The sequence below is a fragment of the Loxodonta africana genome, chromosome 12 (genome assembly GCF_030014295.1).
Source record: "Loxodonta africana isolate mLoxAfr1 chromosome 12, mLoxAfr1.hap2, whole genome shotgun sequence".
Classification (NCBI taxonomy): domain Eukaryota; kingdom Metazoa; phylum Chordata; class Mammalia; order Proboscidea; family Elephantidae; genus Loxodonta; species Loxodonta africana.
This window is the reverse complement of record NC_087353.1, coordinates 84694396-84716580: the sequence shown is the minus strand read 5'-3', so window position 1 is coordinate 84716580 and position 22185 is coordinate 84694396. Positions and strand designations below refer to the sequence as shown.

General features: G+C 42.7%; 2 protein-coding genes across 5 annotated transcripts in view; one reads left to right on the top strand and one right to left on the bottom strand.

Moving 5' to 3' along the window:
- Nucleotides 1–6562, bottom strand: part of LOC111753058 (collagen alpha-1(I) chain-like) — a 41112-nt gene extending 34550 nt beyond the window's left edge. The window contains exon 1 of the mRNA XM_064294802.1: nt 6033–6562. Coding sequence (XP_064150872.1) covers nt 6033–6562 — 530 coding nt within the window. The remainder of the gene's footprint in view (nt 1–6032) is intronic.
- XPO6 (exportin 6) overlaps nt 6306–22185 on the top strand; it is a 126324-nt gene continuing 110444 nt past the window's right edge. Inside the window, exon 1 of one of the 4 annotated variants that reach the window (XM_064295759.1) lies at nt 6306–6818. Coding sequence is in view for 1 of the 4 variants with exons in the window: in XM_064295757.1 (XP_064151827.1) it covers nt 6816–6818 (3 nt within the window). In the remaining 3 variants the exon portion in view is untranslated. The remainder of the gene's footprint in view (nt 6819–22185) is intronic. The other 3 variants (XM_064295758.1, XM_064295756.1, XM_064295757.1) reach the window with 3 other exon arrangements.

The following is a 22185-nucleotide window of genomic DNA, read 5'->3' as shown; positions in this document are numbered from 1 at the left end:
TGATTTGTCCAATGGGGAGCCACAGCAGATTAGAGGGAGGCAGGACAGTGAGGTCAGGGTATTTGTTCCACTGGCTTTTTCCCCACAGGCTCACCTTGGGCTGGCTGCTTCCCTCAGCTGCTCAGATTCTGTTAACCTATCCTCCTCTTGCCCTTCGGGCTTAGAGGTCCTAAAAGACCTGCTGTTACTAGACCTGGGATAGTGTATTATCCGTTGTAGGATTTCCTTACACTCTGACCTTCTTTTAACATAATTTATTTTTTGTTGTTGTTGTTGAGTATATACATAGCAGAACATACACCAATTCAACAATTTCTTCATGTACGATTCAGTGACATTGTTTTAGTCTGGGTTCTCTACAGAAGCAAATCCAGTGAAGTGTATATAGATAGATTTATTTCAAGGAAATGGTTCATGCCATTGTGGGGCCTGGTGAGTCCCAAATCCACGGGTCAGGTGGCAGGCTGAAGGCTTCTGCTGGCTCACATGGTTACAGGGGCTGGTGAATCCAAAATCTGTAGGTCAAGTGGCAGGCTAAAGACTTCTACAGGCTTATGTCCCAAGAACCGGAGGTTGGGCAACAAGAAAAGTACAGGGCTGAGAGACAAAGATAGAGAGACAGACATAGCTTTGCCAGAACATCCCTTTATATACGGGATGCAGGCCACTCTCCCAAGGAAATTCCCATTTCACCTGATTGGCTGCTCACATCAGATCACAAAATGGAAATTAACTGCTTGTGTCTGCCAAATCACTGAGAATCATAGCCTAGCCAAGTTGACACATAACATTAACCATTACAGGTATTGATCACATTCTTGAGGTTGTCCAACCATTCGCACCCTCTTTTTCTGAGTTGTTACTCCCCCATTAACATAAACTCATTGCCCCCTTAGTTTCCTATCTTTCAAGTTGCTGTTGTCAATTTGATCCCTTATAGATAATTCTTAAAAGAGCACGATCCTCAAGACAGACATTCCTTACTAGTTAAGCTAAATTATTGTTTGGTTTTAAGAAGGCTTCAGGCGATATTTTTGGTTTGAAGTTTAAAGATGATCTCAGGGCAATGGTTTCAGGGGTTTGTCCACCATCCACAGCTCCAGAAAGTCTAGACTCCATGAGAATTTCATATTCTGTTCTGCATTTTCCCCCTTTTTGAACAGGATTCTTCTATAGAATCTTTGATCAAAACATTCAGTAACAGTAGGCAGGCACCATCCAGTTCTTCTGGTCGTGTGGCAAAGGAGGCAGTTGTTCATGGAGGCAATTATCCTCACAGTCTATTTCTTCCTCCTGACTCTCTTTCTTCCTCTGTTGCCCAGGTGAATAGAGACCAACTCTTGTACCTCGGATGGCCACTTGCAAGCTTTCAAGACTCCAGGCACTAGGAGGTAGAACAGAAACACTAAACACATTATCAGGCCAATTAACTGGGATGTCCCATAAAACCATGATCCTAACACTCTAACCTTTCAAAATAGACCCCTCATCAATTTTCAAATACTAATTTGGGTTTCCTGAAAAAACCTGACTGATGTAGGTACCTATCCAGCCAGATGGGTACTAGGTATTGCCCCCATTTTACGGATAAGGGAGCTGAGGTATAGAGAGTTGAAATGACTTGCTTAAGGCCACACAACTGCATAAGTCACAAAGGAAGGACTCAACCCAGGCAGTCTGGCTACTGAATTTCAAAGATGTTCAAAAGCCTTGAATGTCAGGCTAAGGAGAATGCATTCCCATCACCTATAGATGTTGCCAGGCTCTCATCGTTTTTTCCTTCTTTCATCAAGTTCATATGCAATGACATTGTTACTCCTATGCCTGCTGAGAAACCAACATGTTTCCTTATCTGTAAAGCAGGAGAATTCTCCAGGCTATGACTGCCTCACAGAGCTGTAGTGGAGCTCAGAGAGATCTTGGCCATTGGACCCTGAGGTGGAGCAGGCGACCCAGGCTCAGCCATCAGATCATTACATTTCCCTGGCCACAGTGATTGGTCCAGGGAGTTGGGATGTGATCCTATCAAAGTGAATTTTTTTTTTTTTTTTTGCCTGGGACATTTGTAAAACAGGCATATTATCTTCTCCACCAGGCTTCAACCTAGGAGAAGATAAAGCCTGAACATGCCACCATGTGGATAAAAGACCCCAAATCAAGGAAGTAGAACCAAACAATGGGGAGAAACGGAGTTTTGTGATATCATTTCAGACCTTGAATCCAGCCATCTCTGAAATCCAGCCAACCCTTTGGATGGTTCTCTTACAGAAGTTGATATATTCCCTTTTTTTCCTTATGGCATTTAGAATTTTAACTCTAGAGTGCCAGTGTTGTCACTTGCAACTGAAGGAGTCCTGACTGACACAGTGGAAGACAGCTTGGAGTAGGAAGAGGAGGACTCTGCAGTAGCTGGATGAACCCCTATTCATCCATCAAGACCCAACTCAAAGGCTATCACCTTTGTTTAGCCTTCCAGCTAGCCCTCCACAGCTAGTTGCTCCCTCCGTACTTCCTTGTGTGCTTAAAAGATTTATCCAGTTGCCATCAAATGGATTCCAACTTACGGCTACCCCACTGGGATCCATAGGGTTTTCAATGGCTGATATTTTGGAAGTAGATTGCCAGGATCATTATAACTCAGAATTGACTCATTGCAATGGGTATTCTTCCCAGCTTCCTCTGGGTGGACTCAAATCTCCAAGCTTTTGGTTAGCATACAAATGCAACACACCTGTATCATAGCACCTCTCACAATGTGCTGTAATTGCTTGGGCAGCTGTTTCTGCCACTAGGCAATGAACAGTTTGCCTTAATCTTATTCATTTCGGGGTTCTTAGTTTTTAGCCAAAGGCTTGGCACAAAGTTGTTACTAACTCACTGGATATTTGTTGAATGAATAACTGAATGAATGAGAACAGGGCAGTAGTAATAGGAATGGGCAGAAGAAGACGGATGGCGGCCATTCCTACAGTGCCAACAAAAAGTAACAGCAGACTTAAATCTTTTTTTTGGAGTAAGACAGGCTTGAGATTAATATTAATAACAAAATGTTATTTAGCTGACTTGGAAAACATCCCTGGAGTAAAATTAATAATAGCTACCATGTATTGTATGCTATGTGCTGGATATTTTATATACGTTAAATTAAATCTTTGCCACAGTCGGTCAATGAAAGCACGATGAATACGTGGTTGACAACATCTAGTCTATTCTGGTGAATCGAAATCAACTCCAGGGAGGATTCTCTAAGCCAGTCATAGCAATCACGTCCTCCTCCACAATGGCCAGTTTGCGGATGGGAAGGCCTAAGTTAATTAGGACCAGAAGGATAAAGCCTATTGCTGTGAGAACAGGTGTGAGAAAAGATGCTCTTGCTGGATGTGAATGAGGAAGCTTGTGGCCCTGGCTGTTCCTTGTAGCCATCTTGAGGACAAGGCTGACACATGGAGGGGAACAGAGCCAAGAGAATCCTAGAGGAATGGGTCCCGGGCTCTCATCAAACCCAGCCTGAAGCTGACCTACCTCTGAATGTCCAGTTACGTGAGCCAATGGCATTCCTTTAAATGCATACGGGTTGGGTTTCTCCTATTTCATCCAATTACAGTATCTTTATTGCGCAAATAATGCTGGCCTTCTATGTTTGTTTGCCATCCGTGTCCTCTGCCCGAGAGGTATGTTTGTAAGTACACTATGCTAATTTTTTTACATGCTGGTGTAAAAAATTGGCATAATGCTCTTATGAAAAACCTCATAGGCAGAGGGCTCCATTGCCAAGCAAACGTAGAAGGTGCGTGTTATTTGTGTAAAAATACAGCACACAGTGAGGAAACCAAGATTTTGTTACTTGCTCAAGATACCTCAACCAGTGAGTGTAAAAGCTGAGATTCCACCCACTAAACTGAGCCAAAAAAGGACAAGTGACTTGACCTCAGTCCTGATTTATCTGTTTACCTACTGAGATAGCTTCTCTTGCACACGCAGTTCCTACTGCCTAGAATGTTTTTTGCCCCTTCACTTTGCCTAGCAAACTCGGACCTGTCTTTGAGGCCACGGCTTAAATATATGCCACTTCCCTGACATCCTCTCATCTCCATTAGCTTAGATCCCTCAGCTATTAATTTTCATGGTGGCATGTACTTTTCCTTCATTGCCCTTATCATAATTATAATTAATTATAGTGTAATAATATTTTCATAATTTGACTCTAAATTCCGGAAGGACACAAGTGTGTCTGTTTTGCTCAGAACTGAATCCTTGGAACAGTGGCTGTTACTTAGTGAGCAACAATAAATATTTCATAAAAGAATAAATGAAAGCTATTGCTTTCTGTGGTAATGAATTATATCAGTGAGTCTCCAAGTGTGGTTCCTGGACCTGAAGTATCATCATCACCTGTAAACTTGTTTAAAATGCAAATTTTAGGTCCCACCCCAGACCTACTGCTGTAGAAACTCTGAGGGTAGAGCACAGCAATCCCAGTTTTAACAGCCCCTCCAGGTGACTCTCTGGAATTATTACCATGCGTCAGAATCACTGGTGGCAACTGGTTTTCCAGGTGATTCAGATGCAAGCTGTCGTATGAAATAAAGTGGGGCTGACAAAAATTGCAGCGGCAGTGGAGTGGACAACACCCTAAGACTTGTCTTTATTGAAATTTAAGCCTGGCTTTGCTGCAAATCAGGCCACCCTCATCGACCAATGAGATTCTGACAGCTCTCCTTGAACAATAAAATCTTGAAGTGCTTCAGTAGGAAATTGTATATGCCAATCCGAAATAAGCCTCTTTTGCTTCAGTGTTTTGTCAATAAAAATTAGTCTCTGCTGATACTCGAAGAAATATCTTTCCAATTTCGGCTTGGTACTACCCCATTCTTGAATCTTCTGCCAGAATAAACCTCATCTCATAGATTAATTTTATTATTGATTCAGTTTCTTCTGACAATGCTAAAAAGTTCGAAAACCACTGGGTTATATACATTTGTTCTAATCTATGCAATAGGTATTTCTGATTTAGAAAATATTAGGATTGTTATTCCCTGTCCTTGAGCAAAGAGAGTGTGACCCAGCTAAAACTGGGCCCACAAGGACTCACAAGGACACAACAACCTGGCTCTGAGATAAAGACAATAGATGGTACAATCTTAGAAACTATCTTTTACTGAAGAAAAATACCTTTTAGGGAACTTTTCATATTAAGTGAATCAACACAAAAGACTTTCCACTCTTTTCTATTAACATTTAGTGAGTAGAAATTTGTTGGACCAATGAAGACCCTCCTGACTGTCAGTTACTGAAAGCTATTCCAATGATTAAAAATGGCAATGTAAGATCACAGTCTCTAGCCAATCTGTGAAAAGATGACGCTTTCAACGATTCTACCCATTTCTGCGGTAATATGTACTCATTATTCCGTAACCTTCCTCGGATTCGGAGAGACAATAGGACTGGCAGCATGCTTGTCCTCTTGTCTCCCTGAATACATGCCAAATAAAACTTTCTTTTTGCTTTACTGTACTCCAGGATTTCTTTTCCCTTACAACACACCCTAGGACCCAACCTCTGGTGCTTGGGAGTGTTTCCTGGCTCTTAAAATCAGTCCTTTCACAAATAAACTGGGCTGGAGGTTAGAACTGGAATCCATCACATTCTTTGCCCTCTCAGAAGCTTCAACTTTGATGACTCTTCCTGCTACTGACTTTCTTTTATCCTTCAGGTTTCAGTTTACATTTCCATTCTACATCTCAGTCCTCTGAGTGTTTGTTTTGTTCATAACACTTAGAGCACTCCTCTTTGTTTACAACCAATTCACTCATTTGTGCCTCCTAGAGGGCAGGGACTACAGAAGTTTTGTTTACTGCCGTAGTCCTAGCACCTTCGTGTACGCCCCACAAAGACCAAGGCCGTCCGGCTAACTTCTAGCCTGTTGCTTGGCACGTTGAAAAGCGCTCAGTAAAGATTTGCGGAAGGAACGTGCGAACAAAGCGAAAGAGAAACGACCTCTTTACTAAAATGGTAGACCTGGCTCCCTTTACCAAGATGGCCGCCGGCCCGCGTGGATAGGAGGCGGGCGCAGGGGGCGGGGCGAGGCTGGAGCCTTCAGGTGTGGCCCCGCCCAGCCCGCCCCTTCCCCCGCTCGATTCCGGATTGGTCCGGTTCCAGCGCCGCAGCCCGGCGGCCGCGCTGTGGGGCCGCGCCGGGCGCGCTCGCCACTTCCGGCGCGTTGGGGCTGTTGGTCGGGGGCGGCCGCGCGGCGCCAGCGGGAGGCTCTGAGACAAGCGGGCGCGCGCAGGGATGCTCCGGGGGGCGGCGGCAGCAGCGCTGGTGTGGGCTGAGGTGGCAAGGACAGCGCGGGCCCCCGGGCCTCTCCCCTGAGCGAGCGGCCCGACTGCGCCGCTGAGGGCCCTTCAGCCTCCGCCCCTTCAGCCTCCGGGCCGGGCCCACCGCCGTCTCTGTCCGCGGAAGACGGGGATCCCCTGCCTGGGCCCGCAGCCTCCCCTTCGGGGGTCGGGCCCGGGCGGGGGGCCCCGGGCCGCTGCCCTTCTTGCCGGCCTCCGAGCCTCATTTCCTGCTTTTTCAGTTTCCTTAAGTTGGGGCGGGTGGGTGTGGATGAATTGTCGTGGGGGCCCCCAATGAGGCGGGCCGGGGGGCCGCGCTCTTTTTAGAGGGTCCCCGCGGGGCCCGGGTGGGGAAGGGGTTGTCTTTGCATGGGCCGGGGTCTTCCCGAACCTGCCGGGACCATGACCTGAACTGTGCCAGCGGGACGTGTCCGAAGCCCCAGAACCAGCTCACCTGAGCCTCCCCTCCTCCTGGCCAGTATGGTAAGTGGGGTCGGAGCCCCCTGCCCTCCTTGGGTGCCGGCCGGAGGGGTGGGCGCGGGCCCCGGGGTGGCTGAGCTGTTGCTCCTCTTCCCGGGGCGGGGAGGCGCGTGCGGAGCCCGGCGGTGACACATGGGTGCAGGGTTTGCAGCCCGGCTCTGCGCTCCCATCCCTCCCGGGAATGTCTCAGACTGGGAGGGACCTGGAAGCAGGCAGGCACAACCCTTATTACTTGTGGTGTTTGCCTCTCTTATATAATTACAGCTCATCGTACAATGGCCATCACTTATTGAGGACTTATTATTTGCCAGGCCCTGTTCTGAACGCTTGACATGAGCTGTTTCATTTAATTACCACACCAACCCTCTGAGATAGGTTCTCAAGTGGGGAACCCGAGGCACTGAGCAATTATCCAGCTCAAAGTCAAGCAGCTCTGAAGTGACTGGCAAGATTTGAACCTAGGCAGTCTGACGTTACAGCTCCTGTTCTGTATAACTCACTTACAGAGCTGGACCAGGATCTTGGAGAACATCCTGTCCAACTGTAGGTTTATGTATGTGGAAACAACAGAGGATTTGTGATTTGCAGAGGTCACATAGGTAGATAATAGCAGAGTCAGGAACAGTCTTCTTTTGACACCCAGGCCATTGTGCTTTCTGTTACATGCTTTGACCTTTTTCCTGGTAGTGCCTGGAAACCTATTCATCCTTTTGGATCCCACTCAGAAGCCACTTCTTCTGAAGATACTTTACAAAATTTCCGGACCCGTAGACACTTTCATTATTCCTTTCAATTTGTGTACTCCCATCTACTTGTTAAGCATTTGCCTTTTTGATAGTGCAGTTGTTTGAATCTTACTGGCTACTGTAGTAGACTTGGCTCTCTCAAAGTTGAAATTGTCTGAACCTTTATCTCCTCCAGTTCGTGGCAGATAGTAAGCCCATGGTGAGTGGTCCAGCCAGTGACAGAACTGTTCTCAAGGCCACCCACTTTAGCACTACAAAGTTAGCATTGTAGTAGAGAGAGGAATGCAGTTACATCTTCTGTGATACAGGTGTTCAAGCCACTGGGTCCTGGGCATAGGAAGAGGACCTAATAGCCCTTGCCCTCATGGGGCTTACAACCATTTGGATAAAATACACCACTAATGCTGAGGAACACCATATAGTATATGCTATGTAGTATGGTGGCAGCTGAGTTAAGCTCTCTGCATCTCAATTTCCGCATCTATAAAATGTGAAGATTGTATTATTCATTAGAAAATTCCTAAGGCATGAGGTTTAACATATAGTGATTGATGAAAACACAGTATTCCTTCATTTATTCTTTTAATAAATTTTAAGTAACCAATCTATATGCCATGGTTTCAACCCACAGCTGCTCTGCAGGGGAAAAGACCCGATGATCTGTTTCTGTAAAGATTACAGCCTAGGAAACCCTGGAGGGCAGTTCTGCCCTGTCATATAGGGTCACTGTGAGTTGGAATCAACTCAGTAGCACACTGCAATAACAGTCTATATGCCAGCCCCTAGGGAATGTATAAATGAACCAGACAGACACAGCTCCTTCCTTCAGGGAGCTTACAGCTTGTCTCAGGATCCTTGGACAGGATTTTGTTATTGACTGAGCTAGCCAAGCACCCTTATATACAGGTTTGTTTTAATTGGCAGTCAGTAGAGTGTAATATGATTGACCTTTTTTTAGTAATGATTTAATTGAAAAGCGGTTGACTTCATGACCCCCGTGTAAGTTTCTTTCTGAGGTAAGTTGCTAGTCAAGGTTTTTGTAACCTCTTGTCATCGACTCATGGCGATCCATTTTGTAACTAGACCTCAGTTATTTAAGCATACAGGGAATGGCCTAGTGGATGTCTGGTGAATAGGACCGTCTGATCACTACCTCCTACATCACTGATACCAGTGGTTCAGCACCTGTAGGTATCCCATAATAGGAGACGTGGGCAGGGGAGACCTTGTTCCAGAAAGGCAAGGAGGCCATTGTCTGGTGTCGTGGGAGAGTGTTTTCCCTGGGATCACAAGGTCTTATTTATTCCAAGAACTCTTTTCTTTTCCATTTCTTACTGACTTAACGTTTTTACTTTTAAGAGTATTAGGCATATAAGTTTGAATCTTTTTAATATTTTCTCTTTAAAACTTCAGCTTTTAATAAGACTTGAAAATGGCGTAATAATTCTAAAAACTACCGTTTATTAAGCATCTGAGATATGCTAGCTATTTTTCATTTATTATTATTTTAGTTACATAGCATCAGTTAACCATACCAGCTGTGCTAGATTACATTATTGGTATTATTACTAGAGGGGAACATTAATAGACCTGTTCTAGAAGACCCGTTTAACAAGTGGTGGGACTGGCATTTGGACCCAAGGTGCTCTACTCCAAAGCCTGTCCCCTGCAGCACATGGTGCCACTTCATGTAGAAGATAATCAAGAATGTGATTCAACTTGTTTGATTCTGAGATAGACTAGTGATGGGGTTGAGGGGCATGGGCAACTTCCTGTAAACAGCTCCTCTGGGAAGAGGGATCTTAACTTGGAGATTTAGAACCAGGTCAGAAAAGATTTGTAGTTGTAGTACAGAATTACTGGAACAGCTTTACTGTAACTACATAAGATTAGATCATCATTTTTGGTTGAATTCCCATGAGTTCTTAAATGGTGTAACATGTTAAGAGATTCCCACGACTTCTCTGACAAGTTATTACTTCATGTTGAATGAAATGTTACTTAATACTGAAATTTTGTGCGAAATTGAGTCATTGCTTAAATTAGTGTTTTTTAGTTGTGTGGAAATAGCTTTCATTATAAAGACTTCTTATTTTTGACTGTCAACTACTATGAGTGGTCCTGTTACAGGGGTAGAATCAGGAGGTAAAAATCAGACCTTACGTTTGACTACTCAGATGGTGTGTCATCAACAGCGTTGCATTATACCACCATGCTGAGTGAGATAGGAAGAAACCATGGTGAAGATGCCAGGGAGAAAGGTTCGTTAGTACTCAGAGTTCTTTATATGTCAGTCACATAACTAGAGATAGTCTGGAGAGACAGGTTAAATATTAAAGAATGACTTTGACAGCTTTTGGAAAAATTAGTACATGGTGTGGTTCAAATGATGAAATTGTCTGGTACAGTAAATGAAAACAAAAAATCCAATTAATATGATATAGAGAAGTTCTCTACCTTAAGCGAGGACTTTTTAGTGAATCAGTTTACTCATAAAAAAAATTGCTAACTTGCTGTCAAACTTAAAATCTTAGGTGTTGTGGATACAGTGTATAATACAATAGTTAATACATTCAGGGCTTTGTATATGCCAAGTACTTTACATGTATTAACCCATTTAGTCTTTCACATAACCCCAGGAGGTAGAGACTATTTTTATTTCCCATTCTATAGATGCGAAAATTCACGGCATGGAGAGGTTAGGCAGCTTCCAAGGTCGCACTACAACCAAGTGCTAGAATTGGGATTTACATCCAGATAGCCTGACGCAAGAGTCAGTGCCCTTAACTTTCACCCTGGAAGGGGTAAAGTGTCCCTGCCCTCTAGGAGTCAGTTTAGTGGGGAAGGCTGGTTGTATATTCTGAGACTACGATACAGGTAAGGAGCCCTGATGGTGCAGTGGTTAAAGTGCTTGGCTGCTAACTGAAAGGTAGGTGGTTTGCACCTCCCAGCTCCTCGGGAGAAAGATGTGGCAGTCAGCTTCTGGAAAGATTTATAGCCTTGGAAACACTATGGGGCAGTTCTGTGCTTTGAGGTCGCTATGAGTTGAAATGAACTGGATGGCAGTGAGTACAATTTGGGTGATGGTAGAAGAATGTGTTGGTATAAAGGGTAGCATATTTGAGGGAGACCATTTGAGGAGAGGGCTCAGGGAAGGCTTCCCAGGAGGAAGTACTTAAGTTGAGTTTTGAAGGATAATGAAGAATAAAAGTTGGAAAGGGAAAAGAAGGGCCTCCCAAGTAAAAACTGTTTATAGATAGTTATGAAAATCAGATATTTACCAATAAAGATAATAGGAAATAATAGATGTCAAGTGAGAGTGAAGGAAGGAATACACATTTATTGAATGCTTAGGACTTTCTAGGGCCTTTTGTGGCGCAGTAGTTAAATGCTTGGCTGCTAACTGAAAGTTCGGCAGTCTGAATTCACCAGCCGCTCTGCAGGAGAAAGATGTGGCAGTCTGCTCCCATAAGGATTCGTAGCCTTGGAAACCCTGTGGGGCAGTTCTACTCTGTCCTATAGGGTCGCTATGAGTCGGAATTGACTCAGCCACGGTAAGTTTGTTTTTGGTGCATACAGTTAAGCACTTGACTGCTAGCAAAGGGTCACAGCCTTGGAAACCCTATGGAGCAGTTAATTCTACTAAGCACGCATGAGGTCTCCATCAGTCAGAATCACCTTGACAGTAACTAACAATGTGTGCATGTATACATGCAGCACACAGACATGCTATTTTTCTCATCTTAAAAAACCTCAAACTCCTACTTGCCCGGCAGCTACCATCCCATTTCTTTGTTCCCCTTTACAACAAAACTCCAGGGAAGAGTGTGTTGTACCTTGTCTCTAATTCCTCACCTTCCATTCTCAAGCTTACTTTGTCATAGTCCCTCCAGCCTCTGTTGCTCAATCCAGTGATTAGTTCTCAGTCCTCATTTTTCTTGATCAACATTGGACATGTTGAACACTCTTCTGTTAAGTCTTTCTTCACTTGGCCTCAGGACACTAAGATGTACTCTTAGTTTTTTTCTTGTCTCACTGATCTTTAAACAGCTGGCATGTCCTAGGCCTCAGACCTAGTGAACTCTTTTAGGGCACCTATAAGCCCTATAAGCAAAGAGAAAACCCTGGTGGTGTAGTGGTTAAGTGCTATGGCTGCTAACCACAGGGTCGGCAGTTCAAATCTGCCAGGCACTCCATGGAAACTCTATGGGGCAGTTCTACTCTGTCCTATAGGGTCGCTATGAGTCAGGATTGACTCGACAGCACTGGGTTTGGTATTTTTTGGTTTATAAACAAAGAATTCCCAGTTCAGACTTCTCTCCTCAGCTCCAGTTCTCTTATATCCAACTGCCTACTTGACATCTTGGCATAGGACTTCATAGTAGAAACTTACTCTTGAATGTAGAGTAGCTAAAGCTAACAGAAGAAACAGTGAAGTAAAAGAACTGAACAGAAGATTTCAAAGGGCAGCTCGACAAGACAAAGTAAAATATTAAAATGAAATGCAAAGACCTGGAGTTAGAAAACCAAAGGGAAGAACATGCTTGGCATTTCTCCAGCTGAAAGAACTGAAGAAAAAATTCAAGCCTTCAGTTGCAATATTGAAGACTTCTATGGGCGAAAATTGAATGATGCAGGGAGCATCAAAAGAAGATGGAAGGAATACACAGAGTCACTGTACCAAAAAGAATTAGTTGACATTCAGCTAATTCAGGTGGCAGGTAGCATATGATCAAGAACTAATGGTACCGAAGGAGGAAGTCCAAGCTGTACTGAAGCCACTGGTGAAAAACAAGGCTCCAGGAATGATAAAATACTAATTGAGGTGTTTCAGCAAATGGATGCAATGCTTGAAGCACTCACTTTTCTGTGTGAAGAAATTTGGAAGACAGCTGCCTGGCCAATCGACTGGACAATATCCATATACATGCCTATTCCAAAGAAAGGCAATCCAACAGAATGTGGAAATTATGAAACAATACTAATCACACACAAGTGAAATTATGCTGAAGATAATTAAAAAACAGTTGCAGCAGTACATTGACAGGGAACTGCCAGAAATTCAAGCCAGATTCAGAAGAGGACGTGGAACAAAGAATATCATTGCCGATGTGAAATGGATCTTGGCTGAAAGCATAGAATACCAGAAATATGTTTACCTGTGTTTTATTGACTATGCAAAGGCATTCGACTATGTGGATCTAACAAATTACGGATAACATTTCAAAGAATGGGAACCCCAGAACACTTAATTGTGCTCATGTGGAACCTGTACATAGATCAAGAGGCAGTTGTTCGAATAGAACAAAAGGATACTGCATGGTTTAAAGTCAGGAAAGGCGTGTGTCAGGGTTGTATCCTTTCACCATACTTACACAATCTATATGCTGAGCAAGTAATTTGAGAAGCTGGACTGTATGAAGAAGAGTGAGGCATCAGGATTGGAGGAAGACTCGTTAACAACCTGTGATACTCAGATGACACAACCTTGCTTGCCAGAAGTGAAGAGGACTTGAAGCACTTACTGATGAAGATCAAAAACTACAGCCTTCAGTATGGATTATGTCTCAACATAAAGAAAACAAAAATCCTTGCAACTGGACCAATAAGCACCATCATGATAAATGGAAAAAATATTGAAGTTATCAAGGATTTAATTTTACTTGGACCCACAGTCTATTTCCATGGAAGCAGTAGTCAGAAATCAAAGACCATATTGCACTGGGCAGGTCTGCTGCAAAGGACATCTTTAAAGTATTAAAAAGCAAAGATGTCACCTTGAGGACTAAGGTGCACCTGACCCAAGCCATGGTATTTTCAGTCGCCTCATGCATGAATAGTGAATAAGGAAGACCAGAGAAGAATTGATGCATTTGAATTATGGTGTTGGCAAAGAATATTGAATATACCATGGACTGCCCGAAGAACAAACAAACCTGTCTTGGAAGAACTCCTTAGAAGTACTCCAGAATGCTCCTTAGAAGTGAGGATGTTGAGACTCTCATGTACTTTGGACATGTTATTAGGAGGGACCAGTCCTTGGAGAAGGATATCATGCTTGGTAAAGGATATCATGCTTGGTCAGTGAATAAGAGGAAGACCCTCAGTGAGATGGATTGAGACAGTGGCTGCAACAGTGGGCTCAAACATAGCAAGGATTGTGAGCATGGTGCAGAACTGGATGTTTCATTCTTTTGTACATAGGGTAGCAGTGAGTCGGAACCTACTAGATGGCACCTAGCAACACCACTTGATATCAAAGCTCCTTTGTCAGGTATGTCAAATGTAGTAAGTCTAAAATTCAACTCCTTATCTTCCCCTCCAAGCCTTCTCCAGCCCACAGCCTTTTCTATCTCCATTGAGGACACTTCTTCCTGTTGGCTTGTGCCCAAAAGCTGAGAGTCATCCTTGGCCTTTCTCTCATACCCCATATCTGATCCGTATCAGGAAATCCTGTTGTTTTCCACCTTCAAAATGTAGCTAAGATTTGATCACTTCTTATTCCTTCCACTGATATCTCTTTAGTCCAAACCTTCATCATCTTTCGCCTGGAATACCGCAATGCCTTCTAATTGTTCTCTTAGCTTCTGACCTTCTTTTATAGACTGTTTCAACACAGTAACCTGAATGAGCCTTTAAAAAATCTAAGGCAGATCATATCTTTCTTCAATTTCAGTGGCATTTCATCTCACTAAGAGTAAAAGCCAAAGCTCTTCCAGGGACCTGCACAGTCCTACTTGACCTACTATGGCCTGCATGTTATGGCCCACTGTTACTCTTTGAACTCACCTACTCACTGTGCTCCAGGTAGCCTGGTCTCCTTGCTGTTCTTCAAACATTCATGGTGTATCCCTGTCCTAGGACATTTTTCCTGGCTGTTTCCTCTGTTGGACTGCACTTTGCCTTAGATATCTGCATGACTAACTTAACTTTTTCAAGCCTACTCAAGGGTCACCTTCCCAGTGAGGCCTACCCTAACCACTCCCTCTAAAATTGCAATCCCACCCCAAAACTCCCAGTCCCTCATATCCTGCTTTACTTCTTTTTGTGGCATTTACATTTTTTAAAACATTTTATATACTTAACATATTTATATGGTATATTTCTTGTTGTCTTCCTCTGGTAAAATATTAGTGCCATAAAATATTAAAGCCAGGGATCTTTGTTTTGTTCACTAAAGTATGGAGAGTCTAGAACAATTCCTGGCTTAGTAGACAGTTAAATGAAGGAATGAAAAAAAATTGTGATAGGAAATTTTGTGGAGGCCTTAAGTGTTGTCATAGTCATCTAGTGCTCCTATAACAGATACGCCACAAATGGATGGCTTTAACAAAGAAAAATTTTTCTCACAGTCTAGTAGGTTAGAAGTACAAATTCAGGGCATGAGTTCCAGGGTAAGGCTTTCCCTCTCTGTCGGCTCTGGAGGAAGGGCCTTGCCATCAACCTTCCCTTGGACTAGGAGCTTCTCTGCACGGGAACCCCAGGTCCAAAGAACATGCTGTGCTCCTGGCGTTGCTTTCTTGGTGGTATGAGGTCTCCCTGTCTTTCTGCTGGTTTCTCTCTTTTATATCTCAAAAGAGGCTGGCATAAGACACAGTCTAGTAGATCTCATCAAAATAACTGCTGCTAATGCACCTCATTAACATCACAGTGATAGGATTTACAACATATAGGAAAATCACGTCAGATGACAAAATGGTGGTCAGTCACAATACTGGGAATCACCGCGTAGCCAAATTGATACACGTATTTTTCGGGGACACAATTCAATTCATGATAGGTGTTCAAAGGGGCTTTAGAGAGAAGGAATTCTCTAGGATGCATAGAACTTACAGAGAGGATATTTTAGAAGAGGGTGTAACTAAATGTGTAGTGTTAGAAAGCATTGACTAGACTGGTTTTGCCATGGTGGAGGTTTTTGTGGAGTATCTGGAAAGAAGACTTAAGTAGTTTTATGGCTAGATTACGGAGGGCCTCTAGTACTACTCTTGGGAGGTTGACTGTTTTTTTGGCTGATTTTTCCTTAAAGGAAAATTACTCCATCTGCTATGTGTAGGTTAGATTCATGTGGGACACCAGATAGGACACTATGCCTGTGTTGATGAGAAAAAGGTAGGTTCTGGGATGTGGAAAAAGGAGTGGAGAGGAATACATGGGCAAGAGAGTTATCACTTAAGACCAATTCCAGATTCAAGGGATGAAGAAAATGGAGAAACTTAAGCTGATTTTGGAAGCCTCTAATCTGCATGCCTGAGAATAGTGGGAAGTTTTAATTAATTGGTGGTTTGGATTTGGTAGAAATGGAAGAGATGACAGGAAGAAACGGACCATGTGCTGATGAAATACAGGATTTGGCTATGTAGGTGAGTGGTTTCTGCTGCGATGGGATGAAGGTTAATTAGCACTGGGCAGGACAAGGATCTGGAGATTTTTAGGTAATTGGGTTGTCAGCATACGTGTCCAAGTCAAGGAAGCTGTGATAGCACAGGCTGGGGTGGAGAGGGAGGGAATTCTTGCAAGTGTAGCTGCTACTCTCTCCCTCTGCTTTTTCAACCCCCTGGTTTCCCCTCCCACATTCATTCATTCTGTAACCCATTGCAGACTGACTTTTGCCTTCCGTGCTTTTCAAGATCATCTGTAACCTCTATGTGCTGAATCCAATATAAATAGCCTCTATTCAGTCCTTATGCTGTCTAACTTCTTCTTGGCCTTTGGCAGCTACTGGTTTCCTTTTCTTGAAATTCTTTATTTCTTAGCTCCCTTGGCCTCCCTGTCATTACTCTCTTGGTTCTGCCTCCCTTAATCTTCTTTCCCGTGGCTTCAGCTCTGACTTGTGTACCAGTGAGAACTAAACCTTCTTCTCCAGCGTTAGATATCCACCTGAGTGTCCTGTAGGTATCAAATTAAGCATGACTTAAACCTAATTGATCGTCTTCCATTCAGGTCAGTGCCTCTTCCCCATGCCTTAGTTCTGTTAATGACCTTATCCACTGGACATGCAAACGATAAACCTGAGTCATCTTTAACTTCCTCTTCTCTTTTAGGCTCTACTTCCAGACCTATTGATGCTGCTAACATTTACCTCCAGACCCCAGCCTTCCTCTGCATTCCCTCTACTTTGGTCAGGCCATCATTGTCTATTGTTCTACTCTTGGTGTCTTGATTAGGTTCCAGGTTCTCCCTCCACCAGTCCATTTTCTGTTCTCTTGCCAGAGCTACCTCAGAAAATACAGATGTGATCATGCCACTTGACCCAAAATTGTTCAAAGCAGAAGGTTCCCATTGTTCTTCCGAGACCAAATTTTTGCCTCCGCAGAGTAGTGGAAAGCACGTGGGCCCTGGATTTTCAGAGACAGTTTCACTGTAGTCTTTTCAGTAAGGATAAAGATGATTTATTAAATGCTTAAAGTGATCTATTTCGGATATCTTTCAAAGACTTCCCAAATCATCTCTTGTTCTCTGGCCACAACAAACCACTTGTCATTCCCAGAACGTCAAGTACACTTTCATACATCTCTGCCTTTGCTCATGCTGTTCCCTCTGCTTGAATATCCTTCTCTTCGTTTTTGCCAGATCTTACCTACTATTTCAAGTCTCTATCAACATCACATCTTTGAGGCTTTCCAGTTACTAGGTTAACATTTATCATTGTTGATTATAGTTAGTTTAAAAAAAAATTATATTTTTGGTGAAGGTTTACACGCAGTTTAGGTTCCTATTCAACATTTCTACAAAAGTTCAGTGACGTTGGTTACGTTCTTCATGCTGCGTGAACATTCTGATTATATCCGTTCTGGTGGTTCTGTTTCCATTAATCTAGTTTCCCTGCCTTCTTACATTCTCATCTTTGTTTTAAAGTAATTGTTTACTTTTTTGGTCTCATATAGGTGATTTTTTAAAGGAGCACAGTACTTATGGATGCTAGTCTTTATTTTTTGAGCCAATCTGTTATTTAACTCCGGGGTGACCTCAGGGGTTAGTTTTGGCTCAAGGTTTGAAGAATATCTCAGGGCAGTAGTCTCGGGGAGTCCTCCAGTCCCAACCAGCCCAATAGGTCTGTTTTTTTTTTGTTGTTGTTGTTGTTAAAGAAGTTTGATGTTCTCTTCCACATTTTTCTTCCATTCTATCAGAGCCCATCTACTGTAGCTCTAATCAGAACAGTTGATAGTGGTAGCTAGGCACCATCTAGTTCTGGTCTGAGGGTAGAAGAGGCCATGGTTCAGTATAGCTCATTTGTCCTATAGACTATTATCTTCTTTGAGCCTTTGGCTTCTTTTTTTTTTTTTTTTTGCTTCAGATGAGTAGAGACCAATAGTTGTACCTTAGATGGCTGCTCGTAAGCTTTTTTTTTTTCAGTTTTTATTGTGCTTTAAGTGAAAGTTTACACATGAAGTCAGTCTCTCATACAAAAATTTATATACACCTTGCTGTATACTCCTAGTTGCTCTCTTCCTAATGAGACAGCACACTTTTCTTGTCCATTCAGCCAGCTTCTAAGCCCCTCTGCCCTCTCATCTCCCCTCCAGACAGAAGATGCTCTCATAGTCTCATGTGTGTACTTGATCCAGGAAGCTCACTCTTCACCAGTATCATTTTCTATCCTATAGTCCAGTCCAATTCCTGTCTGAAGAGTTGGCTTTAGGAATGGTTCCTGTCTTGGGCTAACAGAAAGTCTGGGGACCATGACCTCTGGAGTGCTTCTCGTCTCCGTCAGACCATTAAGTCTGGTCTTTTTACGAGAATTTGGGGGTCTGCATCCCACTGTTCTCCTGCTTCCTCGGGGGTTCTCTGTTGTGTTTCCTGTCAGGGCAGTCATTGGTTGTAGCCGGGCACCATCTTGTTCTTCTGGTCTCAGGCTAATGTATAGTCTCTGGTTAATGTGGCCCTTTCTGTTTCTTGGGCTCATAATTACCTTGTGTCTTTGGTGTTCTCCATTCTCCTTTGCTCCAGATGGGTTGAGATCAATTGATGCATCTTAGATGGCCGCTTGCTAGCATTTAAGACCCCAGACGCCACTCTCCAAAGTGGGATGCAGAATGTTATCTTAATTGATTTTATTATGCCAGTTGACTTAGATGTCCCTTGAAACCATGGTCCCCAAACCCCCGCCCCTGGTATGCTGGCCTACGAGATGTTCAGTTTATTCAGGTTTAGTCCAGTTGTGCGGACCTCGCCTGTCTTGTGTGTTGTCTTACCTTCATCTAAAATAGTTCTTATCTAGTATCTAATTAATGAAAACCCCTCTCCCTCCTTCCCTCCCTCCCCACACTCGTAACCATCAAAGAATATTTTCTTCTCTGTTTAAACTATTTCTTGAGTTCTTCTAATAGTGGTCTCATACAATATTTGTCCTTTTGCAACTGACTAATTTCACTCAGCATAATGCCTTCCAGATTCCTCCGTGTTAAGAAATGTTTCACAGATTCATCATTGTTCTTTATCGATGTGTAGTATTCCATTGTGTGAATATACCATAATTTATTTATCCCTTCATCCATTGATGGGCACCTTGGTTGCTTCCATCTTTTTGCTGTTGTAAACGGTGCTTCAGTGAACATGGGTGTGCATATATCTGTTTGTGTAAAGGCTCTCATTTCTCCAGGATATATTCTAAGGAGTGGGATGGCTGGATCGTATGGTAGTTCTGGAAGCGCCAAATCGATTCCCAAAGTGGTTGTACCATTTGACATTCCCACCAGCAGTGTGTAAGTGTTCAGTCTCTCCACAACCTCTCTAACATTTATTGTTTTGTGTTTTTTGGATTAATGCCAGCCTTGTTGGAGTGAGATGGAGTCTCATTGTAGTTTTGATCTGCGTTTCTCTAATGGCTAATGATTGTGAGCATTTCCTCCTGTATCTGTTAGCCACCTGAATGTCTTCTTTAGTGAAGTGCCTGTTCATATCCTTTGCCCATTTTTTAATTGGGTTATTTGTCTTTTTGTAGTTGAGTTTTTGCATTATCATGTAGATTTTAGAGATCAGGCAGTGATCGGAAATGTAATAGCTGAAAACTTTTTCCTAGCCTGTAGGTAATCTTTTTACTCTTTTGGTGAAGTCTTTGGATGAGCATAGGTGTTTGATTTTTAGGAGCTCCCAGTTGTACTTCTGCCTTGTTAGTAGTGTTTTGTATACTGTTTATGCCGTGTATTAGGACTCCTAACGTTGTCCCTATTTTTTCTTCCATGATCTTTATTGTTTTAGATTTTATATTTAGGTGTTTGATGTGTTTTGAGTTAGTTTTTGTGCAAGGTGTGAGGTATGGGTCTTGTTTCATTTTTTTGCAGATGGATATCCAGTTATGCCAGCACCATTTGTTAAACAGACTATCTTTTCCCCTTTTAGCTGACTTTGGACCTTTGTCAAATATCAGCTGCTCATATGTGGATGGATTTATGTCTGGATTCTCAAGTCTGTTCCATTGGTCTATGTATCTGTTGTTGTACCAGTACCAGCCTGTTTTGACTACTGTGGCAGTATCCCAGAACCTAGGTTCTAAAATCAGGTACAGTGAGGCCCACCACTTTGTTCTTCTTTTTCAGTAATGCATTACTTATCTGTGGCCTCTTTTCCTTCCATATGAAGTTGGTGATTTGTTTCTCCATCTCATTAAAAAATGTTGTTGAAAGTTGGATTGGAATTGCATTATATCTATAGATGGCTTTTGGTAGAATAGACATTTTTACAATGTTATGTCTTCCTATCCATGAGCAAGGTATGTTTTTCCACTTATGTATGTCTCTCTTGGTTTCTTGCAGTAGTGTTTTGTAGTTTTCTTTGTATAGATCTTTTACATCTCTGGTAAGATTTATTCCTAAGTATTTTATCTTCTTGGGGGCTACTGTAAATGGTATTGATTCGGTGATTTCCTCTTCGATGTTCTTTTTGTTGATGTAGAGGAATCCAAGTGATTTTTGTATGTTTATCTTGTATCCCGATACTCTGCTGAACTCTTCTGTTAGTTTCAGTAGTTTTCTGGAGGATTCCTTAGGGTTTTCTGTGTATAAGATCATGTCATCTGCAGATAGAGGTACTTCTTCCTTACCAATCTGGATGCCCTTTATTTCTTTACCTAACCTAATTACTCTGGCTAGGACCTCTAGCACAACGTTGAATAAAAGTGGTGATGAAGGGCATTCTTATCTGGTTCTCGATCTCAAGGGGAATGCTTTCAGACTCTCTCCATTTAGGATAATGTTGGCCGTTGGCTTTGTATAAATGCCTGTGGTCCTAATCTTTCGAATACAGAAATCTAATCTCTTGAGGAGTTTGGTTTTGTATAAGAAGTATCTGTAAAATTATGTTTAGGAAGTATCCGTAACTGTGCCCCCTGTGTGCTTTATTATATATATGAATGCATGGGGATACAGTCACAAAGACACATGTGCCTATACCTGTGTATACACACACACACATATATATACACACGCACACAGACATATATGTGTATCTATACATATACAGCTCCCTGGTGGTGTAGCGGATAAGAGCTACAGCTGCTAACCAGAAGGTCAGCAGTTCAAATCCACCAACAGCTCCTTGGAAACCCAGGGCAGTTCTTTTCTGTCCTATGGGGTCGATAAAACAGGTTTTGGAAACCCTGGTGGCATAGTGGTCAAGAGCTATGATTGCTAACCAAAAGGTTGGCAGTTCAAATCCACCAGGTGCTCCTTGGAAACCCAATGGGGCAGTTCTGCTCTATTCTGTAAGGTTGCTATGAGTCAGAATTGACTCGATGGCAATGGGTTTACGGTTTTTATACACATACGTGCTTACATAGATACATATGTACCCGCACATACATTTTTCTGTTGTTTCAAAATTATATATGCCATAGCAATTAGCAGCAGGTCCTTTCTTCTTATGTAGTTTTTAGTGACATCATTTACCTTCATCAAGCTGTGTACACTTCACCCTCCACCTTTCCCATCACCAAAAATAACAAGGTTTTTACTGTCTAGAGAATGAGCCTTCCTCTCTCCCTTCCCGCATCCCAGGTAACTATTAGTGAACAATAGTTTCTGAATATTTACCTGTTCATGTCATTTCATAAAAGTGAGAGCGTACAATATTTGTTTTTTTGTGATTAACTTATTTAGCTCAACATAATGTCCTCCAGGTTCATCCATATTCCAAGATGTTTCAGGATCATTTTTATCACTGAGTAGTATTCCATTGTATGTCTGTATCACGGTTACTTACCCGTTCATCTGTTGATGGACACGTAGGTTGTTTCCATCTTTTTGCTGTTGTGAATAGTGCTGCAGTGAACATAGTTATGCACATGTCTGTTCATGTCACTTCTGTTAGATCCCTAGGGGATATACCTGGGAGTGGAATTGCTGGGTCATATGGCAGTGCTACCTCTAGATTTTTAAGGAACCACCAGACTGGTTTCCACAACGGCTGCACCATTTTGCATTCCCACCAGTGATAGATGAGGGTTCCAATTTTTCCACATACCCTCCAACACTATTTTCCATTTTTAAAAAAGTCTTGGCTGTCCTAGTGGAAGTGAAATGGTATCTCATTGTGGTTTTGATTTGCATTTTTCTAATGGCTAATGACATTGACCATCTTTTCATGTGTCTATTGGCCATTTGAATATCCTCTTTGGTAAAGTGTCT